Source organism: Equus asinus, chromosome 1 (assembly GCF_041296235.1).
Source record: "Equus asinus isolate D_3611 breed Donkey chromosome 1, EquAss-T2T_v2, whole genome shotgun sequence".
NCBI classification, from domain to species: domain Eukaryota; kingdom Metazoa; phylum Chordata; class Mammalia; order Perissodactyla; family Equidae; genus Equus; species Equus asinus.
In genome coordinates, this window is record NC_091790.1 from 193,838,631 (window position 1) to 193,863,721 (window position 25,091).

Sequence of the window (25,091 nt, forward strand, 5' to 3'; positions counted from 1 at the left end):
CGCCCAGGGACGAAAAGTGAGGCACGCCCCTCCCCCCACTAGATGGCACTGAGACGCCTGGTTCGCGGTTTTCAGAATGCAGGAAGGAGGAAAAAAGAATATGGTGGAGGTGCGCTCATTTTGGCTCAAAGGCCCCGTTGTGCAGATCAGGGTGCCGGACGCTCTCTTTTATCCCAGGGCATCTCTTTAACCAGCAGTGCGGGCCCTCGACTTTGGAGTGAGGGTGAAAATGAGGGGTGAACATTAGAGTGAAAACTCAGGGTTTCAGCCTGGGAGGGAGGCTGCCAGCCTTTGTGGCGCTGTCTCACGTGAGCGGGGCCGGGGGTTGGGGGTGGGGCTGCTGGAATGAAGCCGGGCTCGCTTGGGGACCACCCGGTCAAGGTCTGGGGTCCCGCACTACCTCCCAGAGCCCCCTCAGAGCCTAAATCCAGCCGCCACCCAGATAAGGACAAATCCCGTACCGAGGTTTCATTTAACTCCCCCTCCCCTACTCAAATGGAGAGCCCCCCCGAGCGTTTTCAAAATATCTGTTAAACACCCCTCGCCCCCCTGCCCCCTATTAAAATTCTCTACCTCTTGTTTTGGAAGGAGCAACCACTTTTCTTCTTTCTTTTCCTGCTGAGGAGGGAGGTGGTGGCCGGTGGAGGTGGGTGTGTGTCGGGGTGTCTGGCGCGGGCGTGGGGCTGGACTGGGGCTGGTGATGATAACCCCGCGGACGCACTCAGTGCGGCGTGGAATCGCCTGTAGCTAGCAAGGTAGCGCCTGTGGCTTTCTGGGGAAAACAAAGATACAATACAGTCCAAGACACCAGCGACCCAAACCGGGGACGCAGAGAACTTCCTCAGCCCCTCTGAAGGCCGCTCCTTAACAAGCAGTTTTTTCTTTAACTGTAGTCGATTAGAGGGAATTTGCCACTACTGAAAAGAGATAAACAGAAGATAGAGGCAACATTCCTAAATTTATAATAATGCATGTAAACATGCTACATACCACATATATGTATACGTGTATAAATATGGATGTGGTTGGGCACATACTTATCTAGACACCATTGACTTGCCTGGTCAAAGAATAGGCTTAGACATTTCATGCCTGGGAAATGGTGCAGTTTATCTTTAAGGATGCTAGGAAAATAAGAGATGAGGCTCACGTTGCACGGATGACATCACTAGCTTTTGGCTGCGCGCTCCGTGTTCTCGTCTGTGGGTTTTAGCCAAGGCTGCAGCGCTCGGCGCCCGAGCGAGAGCGCGCGGCAGCGGCTTCCTCCGGCGCCCGCACCCGGGCGATGCGATTTCCCGAGCCCCCCGGGCTCAGCCTGGGCTCTCGCTCCCCAGCACCTGCCGAGCCCGCGAGGCCCGGGAGCCGCCGCGGCTAGAGGAGGAGGCAGGGAGGGGAAGCCGAGCGACCCAGCCTCCCTCCCCCACCCTCGCCCCGTTCACCTCAGCGACCACTGCTCATCGGGAGCCTGATCGTGGGACACCGAAGCCAGGATAGGATTCTCTTCACTCTGCCGAGTGAACCGGCATCTCGGCTCCTGGGTGGGCTGCGAAGAAAATGGTGCAATCTGAGAGCGGCTGACCCCAGTTGGGCAGAGCAGACGGGGTGCCAGAGTACCAAGGCTCAGGTGGCGGGAGAAGGGGGCGGATTGTTTTGAAGGGCCGGGGCCTCTGTTTTCCTCGGTGCCTGCAGCATTTTCTTTGCACCTGGGCAGCACTTTCCCGGGGATACCCGGGAGCCAGATGGAGTGAGGCGGAAGCGTCGCTGGAGAGGTGGGTCTGGAGGAGGCCAGGTGGACGCTCCAGCAAGAAGACCCAGCTGGGGAGAGCGGCCTGATGCCCCGGGGACTGGCGGCAGGGCAGGCTGTGCGCCGGGATCGTGCGACCTGTCCATGGTGTTGAAGGCGCCATGCGCTGAGCTCCGCGCGCCCCGCACCGTGCGCCCTGGCGGGTGCGCCGTTCTCCGCGTAGCCCGCCCTAGCGCCCGCCAGCTGCCGCCCAGTCGCCGCAAACCCTGGGCCAAGGCTTGTCCGATAACGCCGTCCCGGTGACCGCACCGTCGAACCGAGGGGCCGCCTGAATGGCGAGGCCGGAAGCAGACGACCGGGGAGCTCGCGGGGAAACGTCGGCCGAGACCGTGCGCCCACGGGAAGCCCGCCTCTGATCTCAGCGCACTCTCCAGACGGAGCAAGGGATCTGCTGGTGACTAGAGGACGGAGATTTTTAAAAGACCCCCGATCCAGAGAGGAAGAACATTTCTTCGCTTGCAGACCGGAAGGGGGAGAGTCGCTGAGAGGGAGACCCAGGCGAGACTCTGGGCAGCCGGCCCTGGCATCTGGAGGGTTCCTTCTCTGGACGGCCGCACCGCGGGTGTTTCGGTTCAACCTGTGGTCCAGCAGCTCCTCCTGATAGCCGCCACCTCCCACCCCAAGAAAGCCTGAAGAGTGGGTCCCGTCGCCACCCTGCACAAAGAAAGCCCAGCAACCTCACCGCAGCCGAGTGCACTTGGTGTTTAGTTTCCGGCCCGAGGGCAGCGGCGCCCGAAGCCGGGCTGCGTGCCCACACGGCCGGTTGGGAGCAGTTGCTTCCTGCGGGTCAGGGAGGGGGCGGGAGGCGGCCTCGCTTGGCTCGCCGCCGCCTGAGGCTGCACCTGCCCCGGAGGATGCCCAGGAGCTCGCCGGAGCCGCTCCGGATCAGAACTTTTTAGCTACCCGCCCCCATCCCCGCAGTCCCTGGGCCGCGCACCGGCAGGCGGGGGCCGAGGGGGCGCCGCCGCACGGGTCCCCCTGCTGTCCCCCCTCCCCCCTTTGGCTCCGCCGCCCGCTGCTTTGTTCCGGGCGCGCGGAGGGAAGGCGAGGCTGCGGCGGATCATGCCCATGGTGTAGCCGCGAAGCGGAGGCATGGCTGCCGGAAGGTTACTGCTCTACACGGGCCTCTCGCTAGCGCTCTGCGCCCTCGGCATGCTGGCCGTGGCCATCTGCTCGGACCACTGGTACGAGACGGACGCCAGGAAGCACAGGGACAGGTGCAAGGCCTTCAACACCCGCCGGGTTGACCCTGGCTTCATTTACAACAACAACAACAACTTGCCGCTCCGGGCGAGCCGCTCTCGCCTGGACCGCTGGGAGGGCAAACTCCTCCGGGCCCGGAATCGCCGGCAGCTCTTCGCCATGAGCCCGGCTGACGAATGCAGCCGGCAGTACAACTCCACCAACATGGGTCTGTGGAGAAAGTGCCACCGGCAGGGCTTCGACCCGGAGATCGCCGCCCTCATTCGGAAAGGTAAGCGGAGGCGCGAGGCGTGGCGCTGCGGAGAACCGGTCGCCTCTAGGCCCGGCAGCCCTCTCTCTTCGGTGGCCGGTCTATCAGGTCTACTGGTTCCAAGAGGTCAGGTTATCCAGGCCCAGCTGAACCTTGGAGTGGCCGGAACTTGCCCCCCAGTAGCTGATATTGAAGGCTCTCTCTACCTGGCCTCTGGTCTTGCGTTTGCCTGATGGGATTCCCGTGAAACCTCATGGTCCAAGGTTTTTTTCCAGGATAATGCTTCATCGGTCTCTGAAAAGGAAGAAATCTATAACGTTGTGGTTTTAGCAGAGAGAGCCCTTTAAAAGTGATGTGTCGGGGTAGACAGACTGTTAGTTTTAATGTGTTTCAGATGTTGAACCAATTCATCAAGGGAAATGGGAAACATCTCACAGAGAAGGCCTTATTCATGCAGAAACGTTTGCTAAGGGCTATACTGTACCAGGCAGGGTGCAGGCATTGGCCATATAAACATCAGTTAATCACAGCCCCTGCCCTATTGCATCTCAAAGCCTGTTGACCCGTAGCATCATACCACAGTTCTTGATTTCTCCTTTTAAGAAACTGGCTGACAAAAGTGACTTGTGTGCATTGAATATTAGCAGGGCTAGGAAGCAGAAAAAAGTCATTCTTTGGGTAACACTGAAGTGGGCACTTCAGAGAAAAAAAATACTATTTTCAGAAGATTTATATAAAAAATATCCAAAGTATACCAAAACCGAAAACAAACTCTATTTGCTAATGATAAAAATTTATTTGATACTTTAGTATGAACACATACATTTTTAAAAGTCTGCTCATCTGATGCAATTTGTAAATCTTCATGATTTATACTTTGGGGACCATCCTGCTCCATTAATCCACTAAAATATTGTTTGGATGTATATTAATATTGCTCTGAAGAAGAAGACATATTCTGTTCGTTGGTAGCTGCATCCTGGACGATATGGTGCAATTTTTGAGTCTTGTTACCCCCCCCGCCCCCCCCATGTGTCATTCTCTTCAACTATTAAATGGTGACGGCAAGGTGAAAATGATGTTCTTATCTGCAAAGTCTTTGAGGCCAAGATATAAAACAGTTCTTAATGTCTCAATATTATAATGCAGGTTTGCTGCTGTTTTAAAATATTATTTGTGAGAACTGATGTTTTTGACTTATAAAAATTTTGAAATTGATAAGAAAAAATTGTTAGTTTGAAAAAAAGGTCAATTGTTTAAGAATGACCAGCAGTGGGTATGGTCTAGGTAGCCATTCAGATTTAGGTGAGGTAGGTCCAGAAAGAGGATCCATCTTAATGTTTGTTTTGCAGCTTCTGTAGAATGACTAGGGATTTTGGCTGATTTTGTTGTAAGGGTGTTAATATTACAAACATCACATTTGCTTCACGGTTAGCCTCTTTATTAGAGCACAGTGACCCATTGGAGCTTTACAACTTTGTAAAGATCGATAGGATATTAAAGAATTCCAGAAGAGAGCAACTTCAGTTTGGATTTAGAAGTAGGAAAACAAGAGGAAGCAGAATAGTTTTTGACCACGGGTGACTTTATAACAGTTTTCAGATTCTCAGATTCATAAAGCGTTATTTTATCTGTCGTTTTCTGCTTCCATTAAAATTGGAATGGTAGGAAGTTAGTCAAAACGTGAGGAAGAATTCATGTTAATAATGACTGATAAACACTGGTACGACTTGCTGAAGGACATTCTTGGATTTCCTTCCTTGAACATCTCCTGGAACAAGACAGCTCTCCTGTCTGGTATTGGTTAACCCCACTTAGAAGGAGGGGGATGGAATTCATGGCTTCTGGTGGTTCCATTGAGAGCTTTGATTCCTCATTGCTCTGCTTGGCAATCCGGCGAGAAAGGTTGACTTGGTCTGTGCACCAGAGGATTGGTTACCATAGTGACATGTTCTTCCGGTGAAGCTGGAAACGCAGTGACAGGGCAAGGGATAGGGGAAGAATGTACAACATTTTGACTTTGTATCGACTGATTTTTAATTGCAGCAACAGAAAATGGACACGCACAGCAGGGGGATTGAATACACTGATACCTAGAGTTGGCAGGATATTGTATTTCACTTCAACTAATGGAAATGCTGTTCCCCATCACCCAAAATACAGCAATCACTGTGAGCTGCAAGTACCCACTTACCACAGCCGTTTTTGTCCATTTGACGTTCTTGTTAGGTATTATTGAGATAGATGGCATGCCAGCCTTACAAATTTTGAGCGACTTAAGGTCACTATCTTCATTTTTAACCTCAGAACATAGTCGTTGAAAGCCAGGTCTTCCTTTTCCAAGCTGCAACAGACACATTTTGCAAATAAGTGCATCTTAGCTTAGTAGAATTCACAAGCAATTCCAATAATGTATAGTGTGTAATTTCTAGACTTAATCAATGTTCTTCCTAGATGGGCAGATTTTAGAAGGAAGTTAAAAAAAGAAATTGATATCCCTATATTTAAATTTAGGGCATCCTAGGGAAAGATATTTATCCCACAGTGTTCATTAGCTGCCTAAAAACTTCTCTTAGGCCTTTGTCTTTTTTGGAAACATCTTAGATTAAAATTCTGGGAGATACATGTTGGGCAATGGGAAGGGAAACCAGAGAAAAGACTGTTTAAAATCTGTCAATACTGTGGGAAAATTAGAGATTTATCTAAATGATCATCCAGCTCCCAAGAACTCCATCATTTGTGGAATCAATGTTCATTACATCAGAAAGTGCTGTTTGTGCATTTTAAAATATAACAAACCAGTTAATTAATAAGAAAACAAAAGTCAAATCTATATCTGATTTGAAGATAAAGTCCTTTAGATTCATGTTCTTTCTGAAATCCATTCCTTCAATGCCCTGCTGCCATGACTGTACCCACAAATATGCATTTCTGGTCATTGCGTATTTATTCGTTTGTCATATTGAACTGTAAGTTCTTGCAGGAAAGATAATCATTTGTAAAACACATCCACCAGATGCTTGGTATTTGGGAAATATCTCATATAAATTAGGTTCACAGAAATGTAGCCGTCAAGAGCTTATTCTAATTGTAGCAACACTTGTGTGTGAACCCAAATAAATGATTAGGCTGAAAATTGTGATTAAAAAAAGGATAAACCAATGTGGCTCTCAGGGCAGGTTAGTGTTGCAGCAGATGCTACGTAATTAAGCAAGGAAGATTTCTTGAGCAAAAGCTTTGCTAAGGAATAAGGGAAACAATACTTTTTTGGATATGTCACTGAACAGACACGTCACCCACAATCATTACTTTTCACAATAGATAAGATTTTAGTTATTTCCTTCTAGGAGGTAGGATTGGGTAGAGGGTGTAGCAAGGGTCGGTTACCCTTGAATTCCCATATGACTGTGTCCATGATCAGGTCCTCTTGTCTTCTTGGTTTTCAACTTCATCCATGTCTCCCTAGTAAGACACTGGAAGCACTCGGGACAGATCAATGAGAGGATCAGTTTCTGAAATCCAAGAGACTTCCAGACTATTAGGAGGAGCAGCTACAGGTAGGATATTGTCCCAGGGAGCATTGCTATTCTTTGGTTTGTACTGAGATGTTATATTGATATGGCTTGAAATAAGTAGACTTTCAAATGAGACTCTAAAAACGTTTTTATTATTTGCAAATAGGCCTTTTAATAGAATTTGACCTTTATAGTTTCCATAATTATGCATGGGTTGTCAGTAGTCTGAAGTTTATTTTAATAAAACATTGCACACAATCACAAATTAATAACGTACTCAGCAAATATTTATTGTGCATGTGTTATGTGATGGGCACACATCACTAGAATGAAGGGATGAGTAAGACCTGGTCTTTAAAATTTCCATAGTCTGTCAGCATCACTGAGAATAAAAGACAGTTACAGGATGATGAGAGCAACACAAACAGAGGCAGAGAAACCCAGAGGAGGCAGTGATGGATTGTGTTAATGAGGTGGCATGAGGTAAGGCAAGAGGGGTTAGGGAAAGTCGCCCTGAGGAAATGAAATCTGAACAAGATTTTCATGCAGTTTGCAAGTGGCTGGGGATGAAGGGCATTTCTGGCAAAGAGGCCAGCATATGCATAGCCGTGGAGGTGTGAAACACCAGTTCTGCCTTGTGAGAGTTGATTTCTGGGGTGAGGGAAAGGAGCAGACCAGGAGCTGGAGAGCAGGCGAGGGCCCAGTCAAAGAGTCTGTATACTCAAATCCCCAGTAGCTATGCTACCCAATAGGGTAGCCACTGGCCATGTATGGCTATTGAAATTTAAAGTAACCAAAATTAAATAAAATTAAAAATTTATTTCCTTAGTCACATTGGCTACATTACAAATACTCAATAGCCATATGTGGCTAGTGGCTGTCATATTGGACAGTGCAGATTAGAGAACATTCGTGTCATCACAGACAGTTCTATTGGACAGCACTACGTGGAGCCTATAGCCTCTCAAAAGAACCAGCACATACTTTGTTTCAGATGATGGTAATTAAACATGATAACTTGGGCTTAAATTTAAGCATATTATTTTGTACTTGAAGAAAGCTTGCTGCTTGAATGTTTTGGAAAGAAGGTTTTAGTTCGTGATCAATTATGCTAAATCTGTATTTTATTAATTTTCCATCTTTGACTCACAGAATTCTCACACGCTTCTCTCTTCTCACCTTTGCCTCTCCTGATTCCATTAAAAATAACTTGCAAAGTTGACTGAATGGGAAAGATGAATAATAATTGCCAGATACTCTTCTAAGAGTTTTACATATATTAGCTAATTTATTCTTCATAATGATGCTCTGAGGTGGGTATTTTATATTATTTTTTTATCCCTATTCTACCATTGAGGAAACTGAAGTGCATAAAGGTGAATTAACTTGCCAAGTCTCCTGATAAGGAAACGAAGGTGCCAGGATTTGAATTCTGGCTCCAGGTTCGGGGACTCACTCAGTGCGCTGCACTCTGCTGTCTCCACAGAGTCTGTGGGGGCAGGGGCGGGTGGACAGGAGGCTGGTGCACCGATGCTCCAAATTGAAAAAGAAATAGGAAGCGATTTTAGACTCTCACCAGGTGAGACCTGCTCTAGGATTTCAGCTCCTCGAGGAAGATGGTTAGAAGGCAGCTCACACACCTTTCTTTGAGACCCGCTGACAGACGCTCATGCACATTTTGTGATATGATTTTCGAGTATTTATTTTGTTCACTATGGTAGATGCTGAGCTTATAGACATGAAGGACATATTCATTCCACAAATATTTACTAAGGGCCTAGGGGCTGGGCATCCCGGAGAAGCTTACATTCCGGGAGGGAGAGACAGACAATAAATACATACACATGGAATAAAAATAGTATCTAATGAACTAATCAATGTGTAATACAATGAGAGGTAGTGAATGCCATGAAGTGTCTTAGCCTTTAGAAAGCACAAAGGGGAAGTCGGACAAGCAAGCCAAAATTAAACAGTTTCGTTAGTTTTGGTTTGATAATAGAGGGAGGCTTTCCCTGCTCACAGGAGACACAGGAAACATCCAGGTCTTTCTATACGGCATGCGTGCCCATGCACACACGTTCTATGGATGCCCGTATGTACAGGTAACCGCACTCGAAGTCACACGCCTCCCCCCCAGTCGTGCTGAAATACAGCTAACCGGTGAGAGCTGACGCTTCTGGAAGGAGCCCCTGAATCTGTCTCTGTGGACAGATGCATGGGGGAGAAGAGGGGTGGGGTAAAGAGATATGTTTTGAGCCCCATGCTGTGTGCTGAGCCCTCTGCTAGGTGTTGGGGAGAACAAAGAGGCACAATGTGGCTCTTGTCCTGAGGGAGCTTACGTGTAGCTCAGGGTTTCCCAAGTTACTTGTCATGTGTGGTCGGATCAGACTCTTCCTCAGGAGGTTGTGTCTCCCTCAACTGGATCAGGAATCAGCTGGTTGGGGAACTCAGGGGTGAGTTCTTTTTATTGAGTCAACAAAGTCAAAGCGTTATCTCTGTTCCAGAAGGTCAGTTTATTTATTCCTTTACTGTAGGGTCGGTAAGGATCAATTAGAGGATCGATTGTGTATATTCCACTTTGGATTGTCAGTTAAAAGTATTTTCTCCCTCTCTGCTATTAGTAGGTAATCTTAGGTCTTCAGGCGGAAACCTAAATGACCCTTCACATGCATGCACGTGCGTAGACATCTAGGTATGAGATAGCAGAGTCACAAATGTTTGTTCAGACGCAGATACTTTCATAATGACTTACCCCAAGCAATGCACAGAGAGGGGAGGGAGTGCATGACTTGGTGGGTGAGTAGACAGAAAATTTATTCTAACATCTTGATTGGACGTCTGCTGTTTTTGAGAGAATGCATACATTTTTTTAAAGAACTTTGTTTTGTCATTTGTAAAAGAATGGATTTGGATTATATAAACTTCAAGCTCTTCCACACTCTTAACATTTGATAAGAAAATCAAATTTCTGTGATAGAGAGTAAATAATGGGCAAATGGTTGAGAGAGGGTCAAAAGAGAGGGGAGGAGAAGCAGAGGAAGGAAGGAGAGGGAAAGAGAGCAAAGTGGAAGCAGAGAAAGGAGAGACATTTCTAAAGGGGTCATCTGTGGGCACTAGTTTGTTAAAGGAAGAGGTGGGAAAGAGAGCAGCTAATTTCACACCAATATACAATCAAGTAATAAAGATCCACGTTTTCTCTTTCTAATAATTTGAAACGCCATGTTTCAGACTGGGGTTAAAACTTGAAAAACTTAATGGAGAACAGTGGTGATGGTTGCACAACAATGTGGCTGTCCTTAATGCCACCGAACCGTACACTTAAGAATGGCTAAGATGATAAACTTTATGTTATGTATGTTTTACCAGAATTAAAATAAATAAATTAATTAATGAAAGAAATGCTGAAAACTTAATAGAGAAAGGAAGTGGATCGCTGGTCAGTGTGTAGAGTACTTCATGGCTGAGGATCCTCATTCATTCAACAACTTGTTGAGCGGCTACTACGAGCCAGGCCCCAGCCCAGGAATGCTTGGGATACAGAAGTTAATAAAACAGACAAATTCCTGCCCTCATGGGGCTTACATTTCAACACTTTTGAGCATTATATAATTTTTTTTGTTTTTTTAAACAAAACTTTTAAAAAGCACTAATATATAAAACAAGTAAAAGTAATGAATACATTCCATGGGTTATTTAAAAATCATTGTATGATGAAGAACACTTCACTGTGTTCATTCTACAAATGTCTTTTTTTTTTTTTTTAAAGATTTTATTTTTTTCTTTTTTCTCCCCAAAGCCCCCTGGTACATAGTTGTATATTCTTCGTTGTGAGTCCTTCTAGTTGTGGCATGTGGGATGCTGCCTCAGCGTGGCCCGATGAGCAGTGCCATGTCCGCGCCCAGGATTCGAACCAACGAAACACTGGGTCGCCTGCAGTGGAGTGCGCGAACTTAACCACTCGGCCACGGGGCCAGCCCTCTACAAATGTCTTTTGAGCACCAACTATGTCAGGGACATTCCTTGGGATGGGGGATCCTGAGTGTAATCCATAGTTCCTGTCCTCAAGGAGCGAAGAAAGGAGGAAGTAAACGAGGAATAACAAATACAAGCCCCAAGGTTGGTTCTACAGGAGAATTCTGAGCTGGGGGCCTGAGAGATTCTTGAGTTTTGGAGCAGCCAGGGGCAGCTTTGCAGAAAAGGGGATGTTCTTAGCGAGGTTGTCTGTGGATTGATAAAGTGAAGTCTTACCTCATTTAAAAATTACTAATTAACTTTGACGAGGTGACACTTGTCTGGTCTGCCTTCTACCCACTGTTGTCTCCCAGACTCCCAGTCTTCTCCCAACAGGCAGCCACTGTTCCCAGATTTTTATAAATCATATCAGAGATATTCTATTTAAGCAATATTTAAACATCGCAGCAAGTATAAATATGTCAGGCAATGAACAGATGATTCCAGGATGAAAAAAGTTAATTTTTTGCTAAATTTGTGTACACAGAGATAGAGCTGAAAGGCCCATTCCAGGAGTTACTAGGAATCTTTTACAGGTGATTTTGTTCTGAGTGGAAGCTGCTGTTGGTGTTCAAAGAGGTTTGATAAATGTGCTGCTTTTATGGGAGGCTGCAGTATCTGGATTATTTCAATTGATTTTTTTTTTGGCGTCCAAGTATTTTGCCAAGAAGAGGCAATTTACTTTATATTAGGTCATCTTCATAAATTTGTATCATTTCCTGCTTTTTAAAATGCCCTAGTGTTCCCTATACTGGACCTCACTCTGGTGGATACTTAATTTACTCTAGAGCATCTCTCATTCAGTTTTGGCCTGAATTTCTCTTCATCTTTATAACAGCAATTCTGCTTAGGCAAATATAACTTCTATTCCCCAATGCCCTGGAGCAGTTCACAGGCCTGGATGGGACAGGGGTGTTTTTACCTTAAAGAAGTTCTGTGCTCACATGCTGCTGTGTGTCAACTGACACAGCTCTGGAGCACAGCTGGATACTATCTCATGAGGCTGAGGATGTGTACCTTGCAGCCTGGCACTTCTACTCCTGGGTAGCTACTCCTGAGTCCAGGAAGCACATCCAAGAATGTCCATGGCACCACTGTTTGTAATAGCAAACTAAATAAATAAAGAAGAAGGAAAAACTTAGGTGTCCATTGATAGGAAAATGGAAAATGAGGTATAGTATATTCACACGATGGAAACTATTGCAATATATTTAAAATAAATACACTAGATCTACATGTTTCCAAGTGGATAAACATGAAATCTGAGTGAGAAAAGCAGAGTGGGCAGAATGAAATGTAGAGTATGATGCTGTTTATAGGAAGCTCAAAAACAGATAAAATAACATTAGATATTGTTTATGGAAACATCTGCATTGTATTTACAAAAATATGCCTGGGACTGATAAACACAAAATGAAGGATGGTGTTTACCTGTCTCAAGACAGGGAAAGAAATGGAATTGGGAAGGTGCTTTAAAAGCCTCTGTGATATTTTATTTCTTAAAAAACAAACAAGATCTGAAGCAGATTGGGACACACATGCATGCCCACTCAAGCTATTTGGAAGGCTGTTACCCTTCTGACAAGAAAGTTAAAATTCACACTATACTGTTCAGTGTAGAGGAGGCAGCTTCTTTAAGGAAAATTCTTGGAAAACTTTGTCTTTGAGGTAATCTGTGACTGACTTTTTAAGTAGTAGCAAGAGGAAGGGAAAAGGAAATTTTGGGAAGAAGAAAATTAGGGAAATCTTAGCCAACGCTTTTCACTGAAGGTGGTTCATGGGGAAGGGTTTAGAAAGAATAAAATTATGTCTTATTCCTCTCTGTGGTGTAAGAAGAGGAAATCAGAGCTTTAAAATGATTTATTTCTGAGAGAGAGACTAACTTACAAGCTTGTGGAGAAAACCCAAGAGTGCCAAGGGCCAGGAAGTTAAACTAATGCCATCCCTTCAATGAACTTGATCAGACATTGAACTTGAAATAGATAAAGCACAAGAGGCAGAGAGAGTGTGGGACAAACCAGAGACTGAGCACAAACGTCTGGGAGGGCATTTCAACCCCAAGGGAAGAACTCAGTGTGAACCAGGAAAGGAAAAGCTAAGAATTAATAAGAAGAAATCAGAATGGTACTTTACTTCTTCAGCAGTTTTCATAGCACTTTTGAAACTGAATGGAGAATGTTACTCAGTAAAACTTTAAGTAGTTTTATTGTAGATGAATAAGGTATAGAATCTTTATTCTTAAAATTATGAGAGTGACTTCAGCCAAGACGCCCTCTGTTATGATAATGATATGTTCCACAGTATTTATACAAACTATAGCTGGAACAGGAAAGTCCCATCAGAATTATTGCAAAGGATTCATTTTCACCTGATAATGCTTTAAAAAATCAAAGCTGGGCCTGAAGTTACTAGGGATCGTGAAAGTCCTAAAGGATTTCAGGGGGGTGTTGAAGCAGAATAACTTCCATGCTCACGTTTCAGTAACCACAGGGCTGAAGAGATGCCCAGATGCAACCCTGGGCAGTCCTGCGTCGAAAGGTCCCCAGGGGACGAGCTGCTTTATTCATTGCAATCTGCAGGCAGGTGGATGCATGTGCTTCTGGCACTTTCTTAGGTGAATGACCTTCCACTCTGGGAAGGGCTGGCCTCTGTCTCTCCAGCCTCTCCCTCTCTCCCTGCTCCTTGAATGTGTTAACACAAAGGAAACAAGGTAACTGTGCATGGCTCTTGCTCTTTTCGGGTGTGGCCTTCTTGCCTGGCTTTCTTCTCTCCCTCACCCTCGCCATCAGTGTACTTAGAGGCCCCTGCCACTAGATTTCCTCCCCCACTCCCATCCTGGGACTACTCCTTCTCTTTGAAAACTTCACCCGCCTTGGCTTTGGAGGCGCTCTTCTCTCCTGGATCTGCGTCCATCTCTGTTCTTGTTCCCTCTCTGCTGGCTCTTCTTTCTCAGCCTGTGTGGGCGTTCTCCAGGATCCCACTTCTTTTTCTCACCTTCACACTCTTTGAGCAATCTCCTTCACGTCTGTGGCCATTTCCACTCCTTGATGCTCACGACTTGGTTCACTGGGAATTTTGCTCAGACTTTCTGTCCAAACATCTCACCTATTGGATAGCTCCACCTGGATGTTCCATGCATCCGAAAGAATCTATTTTCTCCTAGAGTCATTCCTCCTTTGTTTACCTCCATCTCGAGGAATGACATCACCGCCTCTCTACTTGCCCAAACCAGAAACTTGAGAGTCATCCTGAGGGCTCCCTTCTCTCCTGCCCTACTCAAGCAGGAAACAAGTCACTTTTACTCCTGATGCTTTTATGCTCATCTCTCCATCCTATTCCCCATGCTGCTGTTAGGTCCTCATCACCTGCACTCCTGCAGCATTCTCCATTTGGTTTCTCTCACCTCTATCTCATCTCTCATCTCTCATGAATGCTTTCTATTCAGAGTGATTTTTCTTAAATTTAAAACTAATCGTGTTATCACTTTGCTCAAAGTCCTTCAGTGGTTCCGGACAGCCTATCAGTCAGGATAAGGTCGCTAATCTTCCCTTTGGCACATCAAGCCCACCACATCTGGCAACATCTGTCCATCTCATCCTTTTCCATACTTTTCTCCATTGGCACACTCTCCTCCAGCCCTGATGGAGTCTTGGGTCCCCAAACAGGTTACACTATTTTATGCCTTGGGAGGCTTTGCTCATGTAGCTTCTTCCTTTGCCTGGAAGTCCCTGTCCCTGCTTGCCCCTACCCCTGAGTCTACCTGGCCAACACCTGCTTCTCCTTTAGCAATCAGCCTCCTAGTCTTGCTTGGTGGTCTTTCACCCGCTCGCTCAGGTAGAATCCTCCTCCTTAGCCTTCCATCACACACCACACATCCTTCTTTTCCAGCACCGGCGACATTTTATTTCCCCATATGTTTCCCTCCTTTTTGAGACTATTTTTGAACTATTTCTTATTCATCTTTTTATCTGCAGTGTTTTGCATAATGCATGGGCCATCATAAGTATTTAATACATATTTGTTGAATGAATGAAGGTTTATCTCAGTTAATGCAGTCGATCTGGAAATCTTAGTTTAAAAAGAGCCATAATTTCACTGGACTAGGGAGACTCAGTATTAAAAGGAAACCTGCTGTGAGTTGTTCTGTAAAGCATATGATAAACTTCAATTTATTTCCTTTGTTAAGATTTGTATTTTCTTAAAGCACCCGTATTTCTGATTCACAAGAGGAGAATTTCAAGTGGGGACTATTCCATTTTTCTTGGATTAGACCTCTTCATTATGATCTTGCCCACTTTCTCTCCTTTTCATGCCTTTCCTAGGCTGGTCCTCCCAGCCATAGCATATTGGATAAAGAGAAGACTACCTCAATTTCTTATTCCTATCATGGATATGAGAATTCCCAAATTCACCTCTGGGTCTGGCATATATGACGATTTCCTCAGGATCTGTTTGCAAGTTTCTGCATATTTATCATCAGTAATGTCTTTAGGCTATCTTGATGAAGCCTCCCTCTCAACTGTTTATCTAGGGCAACTTCTACATATCTCCTCAGATAGTGATTTTGGTCAGATAATGACCAGAAAATAGAGACTATGCCTTCTGTAACTGCCTCCTCTCTGGTTTATACCTTCATTCACTCTTCATAACTTTCAACAGAAGTGGGTCAATGATGCTGGGAAAACATGGGAAAGATCTGTCATCAATTCTCTGGTGCATTTGCCCCCATTGTGGTTAGTGAGCAAAATGGCTCACAGGAAACATACATCCCCTACAGGGGGACTTGGGGACAGAAAGACATCGTGGCCGACCAACACATCTTTGCTTGTGAGGGCCACCAAGTCCCAGTTCACAATGCGTGAGAGAGAGATTCGCTCCTCAGAGTCCCACAGAGATGTGGATTCTCTTCCAAAATGACAGCAGCTGTTGTTCAGACTGGGTCATCTCATGGTGAAGGTTTGCAGGACTTCTTGAGCCATACAATTGCTTGGCTCTCTAAACCAGGTTGAATAAATGATTCACATGAAGGAAACATTTTCTATGACCACTATAACTCCTGGATTTGTTTTATTTAAGTCTATGCTGGGTTTAAGCTAGAAAACTGATTTCTAGCACCTACAGCCCAAGTCATATAAAGTGCTACAGATCAAAATTCAGATGGTAGTAACCATTGGGTAGGAATCCCAACTAAACTTGTGTTTTGAAGAGCTGGATTAATTATAAAAAAAATTATAAAAAGTATTGATGAGCTCTACAGTAATGAACGTCTCATAAAATGGTGGGTAACCCTTACCCTAGCAAACTGTCTTTTGTCATATATATTTATTTTAAGACCTATAGGAACCTAGAGGTTTATTTCAACCTGCAAGGTGGCATTTCATCTCTTTGGGTCAGCAGAGTTGTTAACATTTCAAAGAAGGACTTTTATGCTTCCATGCCAGCAGCATGCCTGTATCAGCTTTTATTACACATATCCGTAGTGGTGTGGTGGGCTGGCTGGGTGCTTGTAGATCAATAAGCTGCTAAAAAGGGAGATGCATCAAAGACCATAATGGCTTCTTCAGAAGATAGATCATCTCCAGGTAGTGAGGTGCATTTAGGAACAGTGATGATATCCCTGTATTGAGATGCTTATTATTTAGAAGAAATGGACTCTCTCAAGGTGATGAGTCCTATAATAAAGACTTTAACGTGCTGAACATATACTCTAGGAGGTTTTGTGACCACTGTTAATAGCTGAATTCAGAACAAATTCAGTTTGTTTTATGGAAGAATTCCCAGATGGAGAAATACAGAATTAATTCCCTTGGCCTCAAACACTACTTGATTGTAGTTGTTCTTTGTTGTCTTTTTAATTTAAAAAAATCTTGTAGTTTGAACACTGATTTTTAAGAGACTGGCATGGGCTAGGATACAGCATCAGAGAGGAGTTGGGAAAGGTAGAGGCCCTGCCCTAAACAGAAAGTGATCTGGGTGAGATTGGAGGGTGGCGGAAACTTACAGAAGACAGGACAAGGCTCCTTGGCTACGGTTCTTGACTTGAAGGCTGTGGACACATAGGGTCAAGGTGATACCTGAGCTGAATGTACCTATGTACAGGTGAGTTCCTAGGGAAATGGTATCAGAGAAGATGATGACTGTTTCCAGTGTGGTAATAATTTCTACTCTGTGCTCTTCCTTCATAATTCATGAATAAATTAAACAGATTATATATTCACTTATTCAACAAGTGTTTGATGAATACTTACATGTCAGAATTTGTATGAAGGGCTTATGGTACAGTAGTTCACCAAATAGGCAAAACTCCTGGCCCACATGGAACTTAGATTCCAGGGAGACAATAAAAGGGTAAATAAGTAAACTATGTAATATATTAGACAGTGATTAGTGCTAAGGAGAAAAAAAAAAGCATAGAAAGGAATAAGAAATGTGAGGAGGCAGGGTTGAAATTGTAGATGGAGTAGTTGGGGGGACATCACTGAGAGGATGACTTTCGAGTAAAGACCTTATGATGGACATGAGGGAATTAGCCATGGGGATACCTTGTGGAAGAGGATTTCAGACAGAAAGAGTCACAAGGGCAGTGGCCCTGATGTGGGAGAATGGCTAGCATGTTGGGGAAATAACAATGACAGCAGAATGGCTGGGGACCAAGGTAGGGAGTGCAGATGAGGGGGCTTGTAGTAGGATGTGATATCAGAGAAATAAAGAGCCACCTCACAGAGTGTTTGAAGGTCATAGGTAGGAGTGAGATGGAAAGCCATTGTAGGGCTCTGAGAAGAGGAGAGACATGATTAGATTTATGGTTTAAAAGAATTACTTGGGCTGCAGAGTTAATCATAGAGTACAGTGGGGCCAAATAGAAGCAGGAAGACCAGCCAACGTAGATGGTGGCTGGAACTAGAGCGATGGGAGAAGAGATTGTGCTCTGGATATATTTTGAATGGAAAACTATCAGCATTGGCTGATAGATCAGATGCAGAGTGGGTGAGAAAACAGAGAAGTCAAAGATGGCACCAAGATTTTTAGCCTGAGAGGCTGGCAGATTGGAGTTGTCATTCAATATGATGGATAGCACTGCAGGAGGATCTTGATTTGGGTATCCACTATTTTGGACATGATTACTTGTGAGATGCCTTTTATTTATTTATTTATTTATTTATTTATTTATTTATTTATTGGGTGAGGAAGATTGGCCCTGAGCTAACATCTGTGCTAATCTTCCTCCATTTTGTGTGTGGGCCACTGCCGCAGCATGGCTTGATGAGTGGTGTGTAGTTCTGTGCCCAGGATCCAAACCCGGAAACCCTGGGCAGCCAAAGTGGAGCATGAGATCTTAACCACCATGCCACCCAGCTGGCCCCTTGAGATGCCTTTTAAATGCTCAAGTCGAGGGGCCGGCCCGGTGGTGCAGCGGTTAAGTTGGCACGTTCCAGTTCAGTGGCCCGGGGTTCGCCGGTTCGGATCCTGGGTGAGGACATGGCACCACCTGTCAAGCCATGCTGTGGCAGGAGTCCCACATAAAGTGGAGGAAGATGGGCATGGATGTTAGCTCAGGGCCAGTCTTCCTCAGTAAAAAGAGGAGGATTGGCAGCAGATGTTAGCTCAGGGCTAATCTTCCTCAAAAAAAAAAAGCTCAAGTGGAGATGTCAATATGGTTATGCATTGCTTAATGACGGGGATACGTTCTGAGAAATGTGTCATCAGGTGATCTCGTCATTGTGTGAACATTGTAGAGTGTACTGAAGGTGAACAAAATTTGCCACCCCAAAATGTGTCTCTTTAACATGAGGATTATTTTAGGCTGATTATTTTTGAGAAATAAAAGACTCAAAGTTCTTCTTATTACCTCCCCCTTAACTGCTTAAAAGGATTCAGATAGAAAAACCTGTCTCAGGAAATGAACTCTCACCTTAGCATAACATGAACTAGGTGATAGATAGGGAGGAACCTAGAAAAGCCTGTTTGTTGGCTCCCCCTTTGTGTTCTCCTGTTTCTGTGTGGCCAAACACTTGTTTTCCAAACATTTGCTTCTTTTTACCTACCTGTGAATTACCTTCCTTCCCTTTGAAGTTTCTGAGTCGCCCCACCTCCATCATCTTTTTTCTTTATTTGAGGATGGTATTTAAGGTGAAGGCTTCAGCCATTTTGGCAAGTTTCTCGGTTTTCCCCCATGTAAATATCTTATTAAATTTTTGTTAACCTAGAAAGGTAGAGGAAAGTTTCTTCCTCCTCTACAGTACTTGCACAAACCTAGATAGTATAGCCTACTACACACCTAGGCTGTATGGGACTAATGTTATGGGACCACCATCATGTATGTGGTCTGTTGTTGACCGAAACATCAGTAGGTGGTACATGACTGTAGTTAGTTGGATATGTTGGCCTGGGTTCAGGGGAGAAGTCTCAACTGGGATATACATTTAGGAGTCATCAGCTTAAGGTATTTAAAGTCATGAGACTGAATGAGGTCACCTGGAGAGTGAGTGTAAATAGGGAAAAGAAGAGGTCCAGGGATCGGGTCCTGGGGCACACTGAATTTATACAGCTCAGGGAGATGAGGGGGAATCAGCAAAAGAGACTGAGAAGGAACAGCTAGTGTAGTAAGATAAAAATCAGCAAAGTGTGGTGTTGTGGAAGCCAAGTAAAGACAGTGTTTTAAGGAGGAGAAAGTGATCAGTGGTGTGCAAGGCGGCCAGCAGGTCAAGTAAGGTGAGGCTGAGACCTGAACTTTGGATTTTACAACGTGGAGATCAGTGATTTCAGGAGTGGGTTCAAGAGTGAATGGAAGGAGGGGAGGAAGTGGAGACAATGATTGTAAACAACTTTTTAAAGGATTTTTGGTGTAAACGTTAAGGAGAGAAATTGTAGCTGGACTGAGAAAGTTAGATTAAGAGAAACGTAGCACTTTTTTGTTTTTTAATTAGAGAGATAATAGCATAATTGTAGGCTGATGCGAGTGATCCAGTAGACAGGGACAAAACTGATGGTGCAGAATAAAAACAGAGAGGGAAGAATTGCTGGAGCAATTCCTGGAGAGGGCTGAGGCAGAAAGGAAGATAAACAAAAGGGTGGAAGGAAAAGGATGTGGCTCAGGAAGAAACATATGTTTTAGGTGAGCGAGGAAGTAAAAATCCAAGCCTCTCTTTCTTGATGCAGGCATCTTGCTCACACTGCAAGCTTGTGGGATAATTTGAGCCAAGAGCTTTAAGTTTCTTAGAAGAGAGATTCTATGGCACGTTAGCATCTTATTGTCATTGAACTTTTAATGGGAGTTTCTCTGAAGAAATCAGGATTGGAGAGTGAACTACATTCTGGTTATGCATGTTGGCTTTGCTGTCTGCTTTATAAAAAGGAACTGGTCAGAGTAGCCTGGCTGTTGTAGGTGGCTGGTGATTGGTTGGACATCCTGAGACATTTCGCCCTCAGGTGTGGGTTGGAATGTGACATGTTGCGTCTTGAGGTATGGTGTTCTGGAAAGTTTAAAAAGGTTACATTTTTTAAAGCTAGCACAGCCCATCCTCAAACCTCTCTTCTTAGCTGCTTTAGGGATCCTTTAAACAATGCTTTCTGCAGTTTTTCATTTAATGGCATCACTCTAATTAGAATCTTAGGGTGCTTTGGCTGTGATGACATTCAGATCATTTTTAAGATAAAGCTGCTTTATTTTCAGGCTGAATAGCCACATTCTTGCCTTGTCATCCTAAACATGCTGCACTGTGTCTGCATTTCGGAGCCACTGATTAAATGACAGAGACCTGTGGTGGCACAGAATTAGTTCTCTTTGTCTATTATGCTGTAAGTTTTCTCTGGAAAACAAAGCCCAAGAATTTCTGGTAATGTCTTAGAAACAAATATTTTCTATGATTAGTGTAGGAATTAAAGTCACAAAATCTTCTTTCTTGGGGAAAAAAGAGTCTGAATATTGTGCAAAAATTATGAGCCACATTTATAGGCAATCACTTGTTTGCATGTTTTTTGAGAAGGTGTGGATATTGTTACTCTCTTTTAGTTCTTCCTTGGGGATTATAAGGACTCAAACTTCTAAGAAAAACTGTCTAAGTTTTAGAGACAAAGAGTAACAGGTGCAAGTTAGTGGAGCAGGTGGTGTATAATTTCACCTTTGCCTCCTACTCAGAATAGGGGGAGAAACAGGTCCCAATTTGGAAACCATGTGGGAAATGTCATTCATTGCTACCTATAATTACACCTAACTTTTGACTTTTTTCTTTACCCTTATGGTTTGTGGCTGGGAGTATGTTTGGCTCCATCTGTAAGCAAGTAGGTTCTGAATTTCCATAAAATGTCTTTCAGGGTGTGTGTCATGACCAATTTTATTTTTTCAAGCTCTTGGAAAGTTTTTAGCTTATGTTTTTCCCCATTAGGTTATTGGCACTTTCTTCCACAATGATCACAGTAACATGCTTATTCAATAGGTTGCTCCCCTCCCTAATCTTCTATCACCTACTTGCTGTCTCTTTCAGTAGCTGCTTATTCTCTCAGTTATATCCTTTCATCAGTACTTTTTTTCACCAGTCAAACTCTGAGCCACCTCACCAATGTGTGGGGCATATAAAGCAGTTATGATTATTCTCATTTTACACATGAGGCACCTGGGACTAAAAAGTTTATCATCTGTTGCCTGACTAGTAAATAGTGGAATCATACCAGGCATATTGCCTTTTTCCTTGTTCTTTCAACCACCACACTCCAGGATGCTGCCTCATAGTGCTGGGTCGGATTGGAGATATGCCTGTGTATTTTCCTGTTTTGTCCTCCTACCTCATCTTCATCATTGCAACCATAGGAGTGTCCAGATGGGTGAGGGAAGTGCAAATGCTGATGGTGGTCCCAGGAAACCAGGTCATATCTCTCCACTGGCACTGACATCCTCAGACATGGTATATAGATGGGAAGAAACTTAGAACTACATTCCTTACAACATGATTAGCTTCTTGGTCAGATTCTTGCTCTGGCTCCTTATAATCAGCATTCCCCCAGACTTGAGGCAGAAATAATTTGATAGAGTAGTATTCCAGTTTAAATGTTTTGTTACGCTATGCTTTAAATTGCACTGTAGGTCAAATGATTACCCATTGAATAAAGAGTGGCTATCTGTTCACCAGACTTATTTCTCTTTCCTTATAGGTGTATAGCCAGACTATTTTCCCAAGCATTCTCTGTAGTGAGATGTGGCCATATGACTGAGCTCTGGCCAATGATACGTGGATATAAGTGATATATTGTACTTCCATGTCCATCCCATAAAAGCCTCTTGTATGATCCTCTACTTTCTCTCTTCTTCTATCTTCTGTTTGGATGCTGACAATCTGGGTGACATTGGAAGCCAAGGATTGAAGATGGCAAAACCTTGGGATGTCTGAGTCCCTGAATGACAGGAAACAGTGGTCTCTCCTGTCCTGCTGGCCAATTGGACTTTAGGGAGCATGAAAGAAACTTCTTAGTTATGCCACTGAGATTTTAGAGTTTATCTGTTAAAGTAGCTAGTATTTCATTATTTGCTCATGTGTGTAATAATTTAATGGACCCCTTTTCAATTCTAATATGAAAACCTATATTGCAGCCACCATTAAGACAACATGTAAACTGTCTACATCCAGGTTAGCACAATAAGTGCTAGATCCTTCTACCAATACCAGCATTGCAATGCACTTTCCATTCATTTATAAATTTATCTATATGCATTTGTAACAAGTTTTGAAGAAATAGAGGATTATTTCAGTACTTTTCCCTCCAAATGTTTAAGTATTGTCAAAGATCATCTAACTTAATCTTGGTTATTATTCAAAATTGAAGAGAACCAACCCACCTTTAGCCTTTTTGGCCAATAGAGCTCCTTGGGAGTCTGTCCACGGTCCTGAAATTTTTTTTTTTAGCATTTTCATGTGTTAAATTTGCAACCTTCTTAAAATCTCATCACCCTTAGTGTGTACAGTATTTCTTCTTATAGAACTTATCCGTCAGACAGTTGTTTTTCTCCTTAAACAAATGACCTTTCCTTTTATCTCAGCTTGCCAAAATTTTCTATTCATGATTTTCTATTCTGATTCACGATGTTACCAAAGGAGCTCCGTGCTGCAAGTTCTCTTCTCAATAACATGAATCCCTATGACTTTTTCCCAGTCAGGAGGCATTTCTGCAATTTGTTACCTCTTTTACTCACTCACTTGAAGTTAGAGTCTATGCCACTTGAAGCTTTTGGTATTGAAAGATTTCCCCAATGCCAATAAGAGAATGTTCTTCTAACTCTAATCACTAATACCAGATTAAATACAGAACTGCTTCCTTAAAGGGCTTAAAGTTTTAAATCCAAGGCTTATCAGGTTTATGATAACTCAATTTAAAAAATGCTTTTGATATCAACCCAATTTTAAAACATTTATGTGTAAAAGTGTTTTGTCTAGGCTTCTGTTTTTAAATATCTTCATTAGAGTGTAAGTAGTTAACAATGTAGATCCTGGAGTTATACTGCCTCTCGATTCTAGCTTCACTATCTACTGTGTGACCCTGAACAAGTTACTTAACTTTTCTAGACTTCATTTCCACATATCCAGACCATATATCCATATATCATAAGGACTGAGTGAATTTATATAAGTAAAGACCTGAGAACAGTTCCTGGCCCATAGTAAGTGCTGTCTATTATTATATTTAAAACGTGTAAGAAAATAGAATGGATTAAACAGGATCATATATATGTCTGTATTAGATAATTGCCAAAATTAATCTCTGTTGCCAGAAGTGCCTTATGGGCAAGTACATATCTGAAAGTCTCCAGCTTGTAATTTCTTTTGGGCTTTGTCTTCATCTTTTAGATAGAGTTTGTTCTTTCAATGATCTGTCTTTGGTCTCCATCTTTATTTACAAAAACAAAAACAAAACCAAAACAAACCAAAAATCTGTGAAGATAAAACCGAAAACAAAACTCTTCAACTTTGCTAAAGCCAGCTTGACCATACAGCATCATCCACAGCAGAACTGGGTCCAAGGACAGCTGTGAAATTTGTCTTTGGAGACCCCAGTCTCCCCTATGAGAATCTTTCCATCCCTTGGCAGAATCCCATTTCTATTGATTAAAACATTTCTCTACCTTCATTCGTATCATAGTTCTTCATCTTAGGAAGGAATCTGAGCAGATCCTTTGCTATCAGTTGTAAATACCCAATAGAGCTCAATGTCTGGCCCTTCCTAGAGGAAATTGTGACAGATATAGAGATTAAGCTTTAAGCTAAAGGAGTACATTTCTAATGTGAAATTTTAACTATTAGGTGGGATGAGTATTTTGTGGTCATGCATTTTTTTCTAACCATTATAAATAGCTACCCTTTTCACTTTCTTACATGTATGGCTCTGATTAAGGGTTTACACATTAATTCATTCTGAATTGAGTTGTCAACTTGCTGAATGGACTTAAAGGTGGCTAGCAATTTATTGTTAAAGAACCATAAGCTGAGGCCTTCAAAGAGGGATGCAGATCAGAATAGAGCTCCCACACTGAGGAATGTTCTAATTTCTTTCTTTCTTTCTTTTTTTTTTTTTTGAGGAAGATTAGCCCTGAGCTAACTACTGTCAGTCCTCCTCTTTTTTGCTGAGGAAGCTGGCCCTGAGCAAACATCTGTGCCCATCTTCCTCTACTTTCTACGTGGGACGCCTACCACAGCATGGCGTGCCAAGTGGTGCCATGTCCGCACCCGGGATCCGAACCGGCGAACCCTGGGCCGCCGAGAAGCGGAATGTGCAAACTTAACCACTGTGCTACTGGGCCAGCCCCTGTTCTAATTTCTTGATTGGGCACAGGAGCTTCATTTGCTGGTGTAGATCCATAGCAAATCATGATTTCACATGTATCAACTGTGTAATGTATTATTGTCCTTAATCACAGCTATTGGTGACGTTTAGTTGAACGATCACCGTGCTAGGTTGAGTCAAAACATTGGTTGCTGTTTCCAGCTCTGCCATTTACCTGGGGTCTCTACCCTCTCTGTTTTACAGCTTTTATCAGTAAAATGAAAATACAGGCTGTAATCATAATCACCTGGGCAGCTGAAAATTATGCAGATTCTCAGACCCCAACTCTGTATTTCAATTCAGTGTGTTTGGGTGGTCCAGGTGTTCTACAATAAGGCTGGATTGGGACTTAATGGATGGGTCCATTTTTAAACTTCTTTGGCTGTTTTGACTGAGTGGTCATTTTCTCGCTGAAAGTTCTCACTCTGCACTCTAAGTGCAAACACTTACACACATTTCTTCTTGTAAACTGTGATAAATGCTAGCATTTTCTATAACC

General features: G+C 43.6%; 1 protein-coding gene across 2 annotated transcripts in view; it reads left to right on the plus strand.

Moving 5' to 3' along the window:
- Window positions 1–2,480: 2,480 nt before the first annotated feature.
- Window positions 2,481–25,091, plus strand: part of TMEM178B (transmembrane protein 178B) — a 328,552-nt gene continuing 305,941 nt past the window's right edge. For both annotated transcript variants that reach the window (XM_044773488.2, XM_044773531.2), the window contains exon 1: window positions 2,481–3,278. In XM_044773488.2, the coding sequence (XP_044629423.1) occupies window positions 2,897–3,278 (382 nt within the window). In that variant the 5' untranslated portion in view covers window positions 2,481–2,896. The remainder of the gene's footprint in view (window positions 3,279–25,091) is intronic.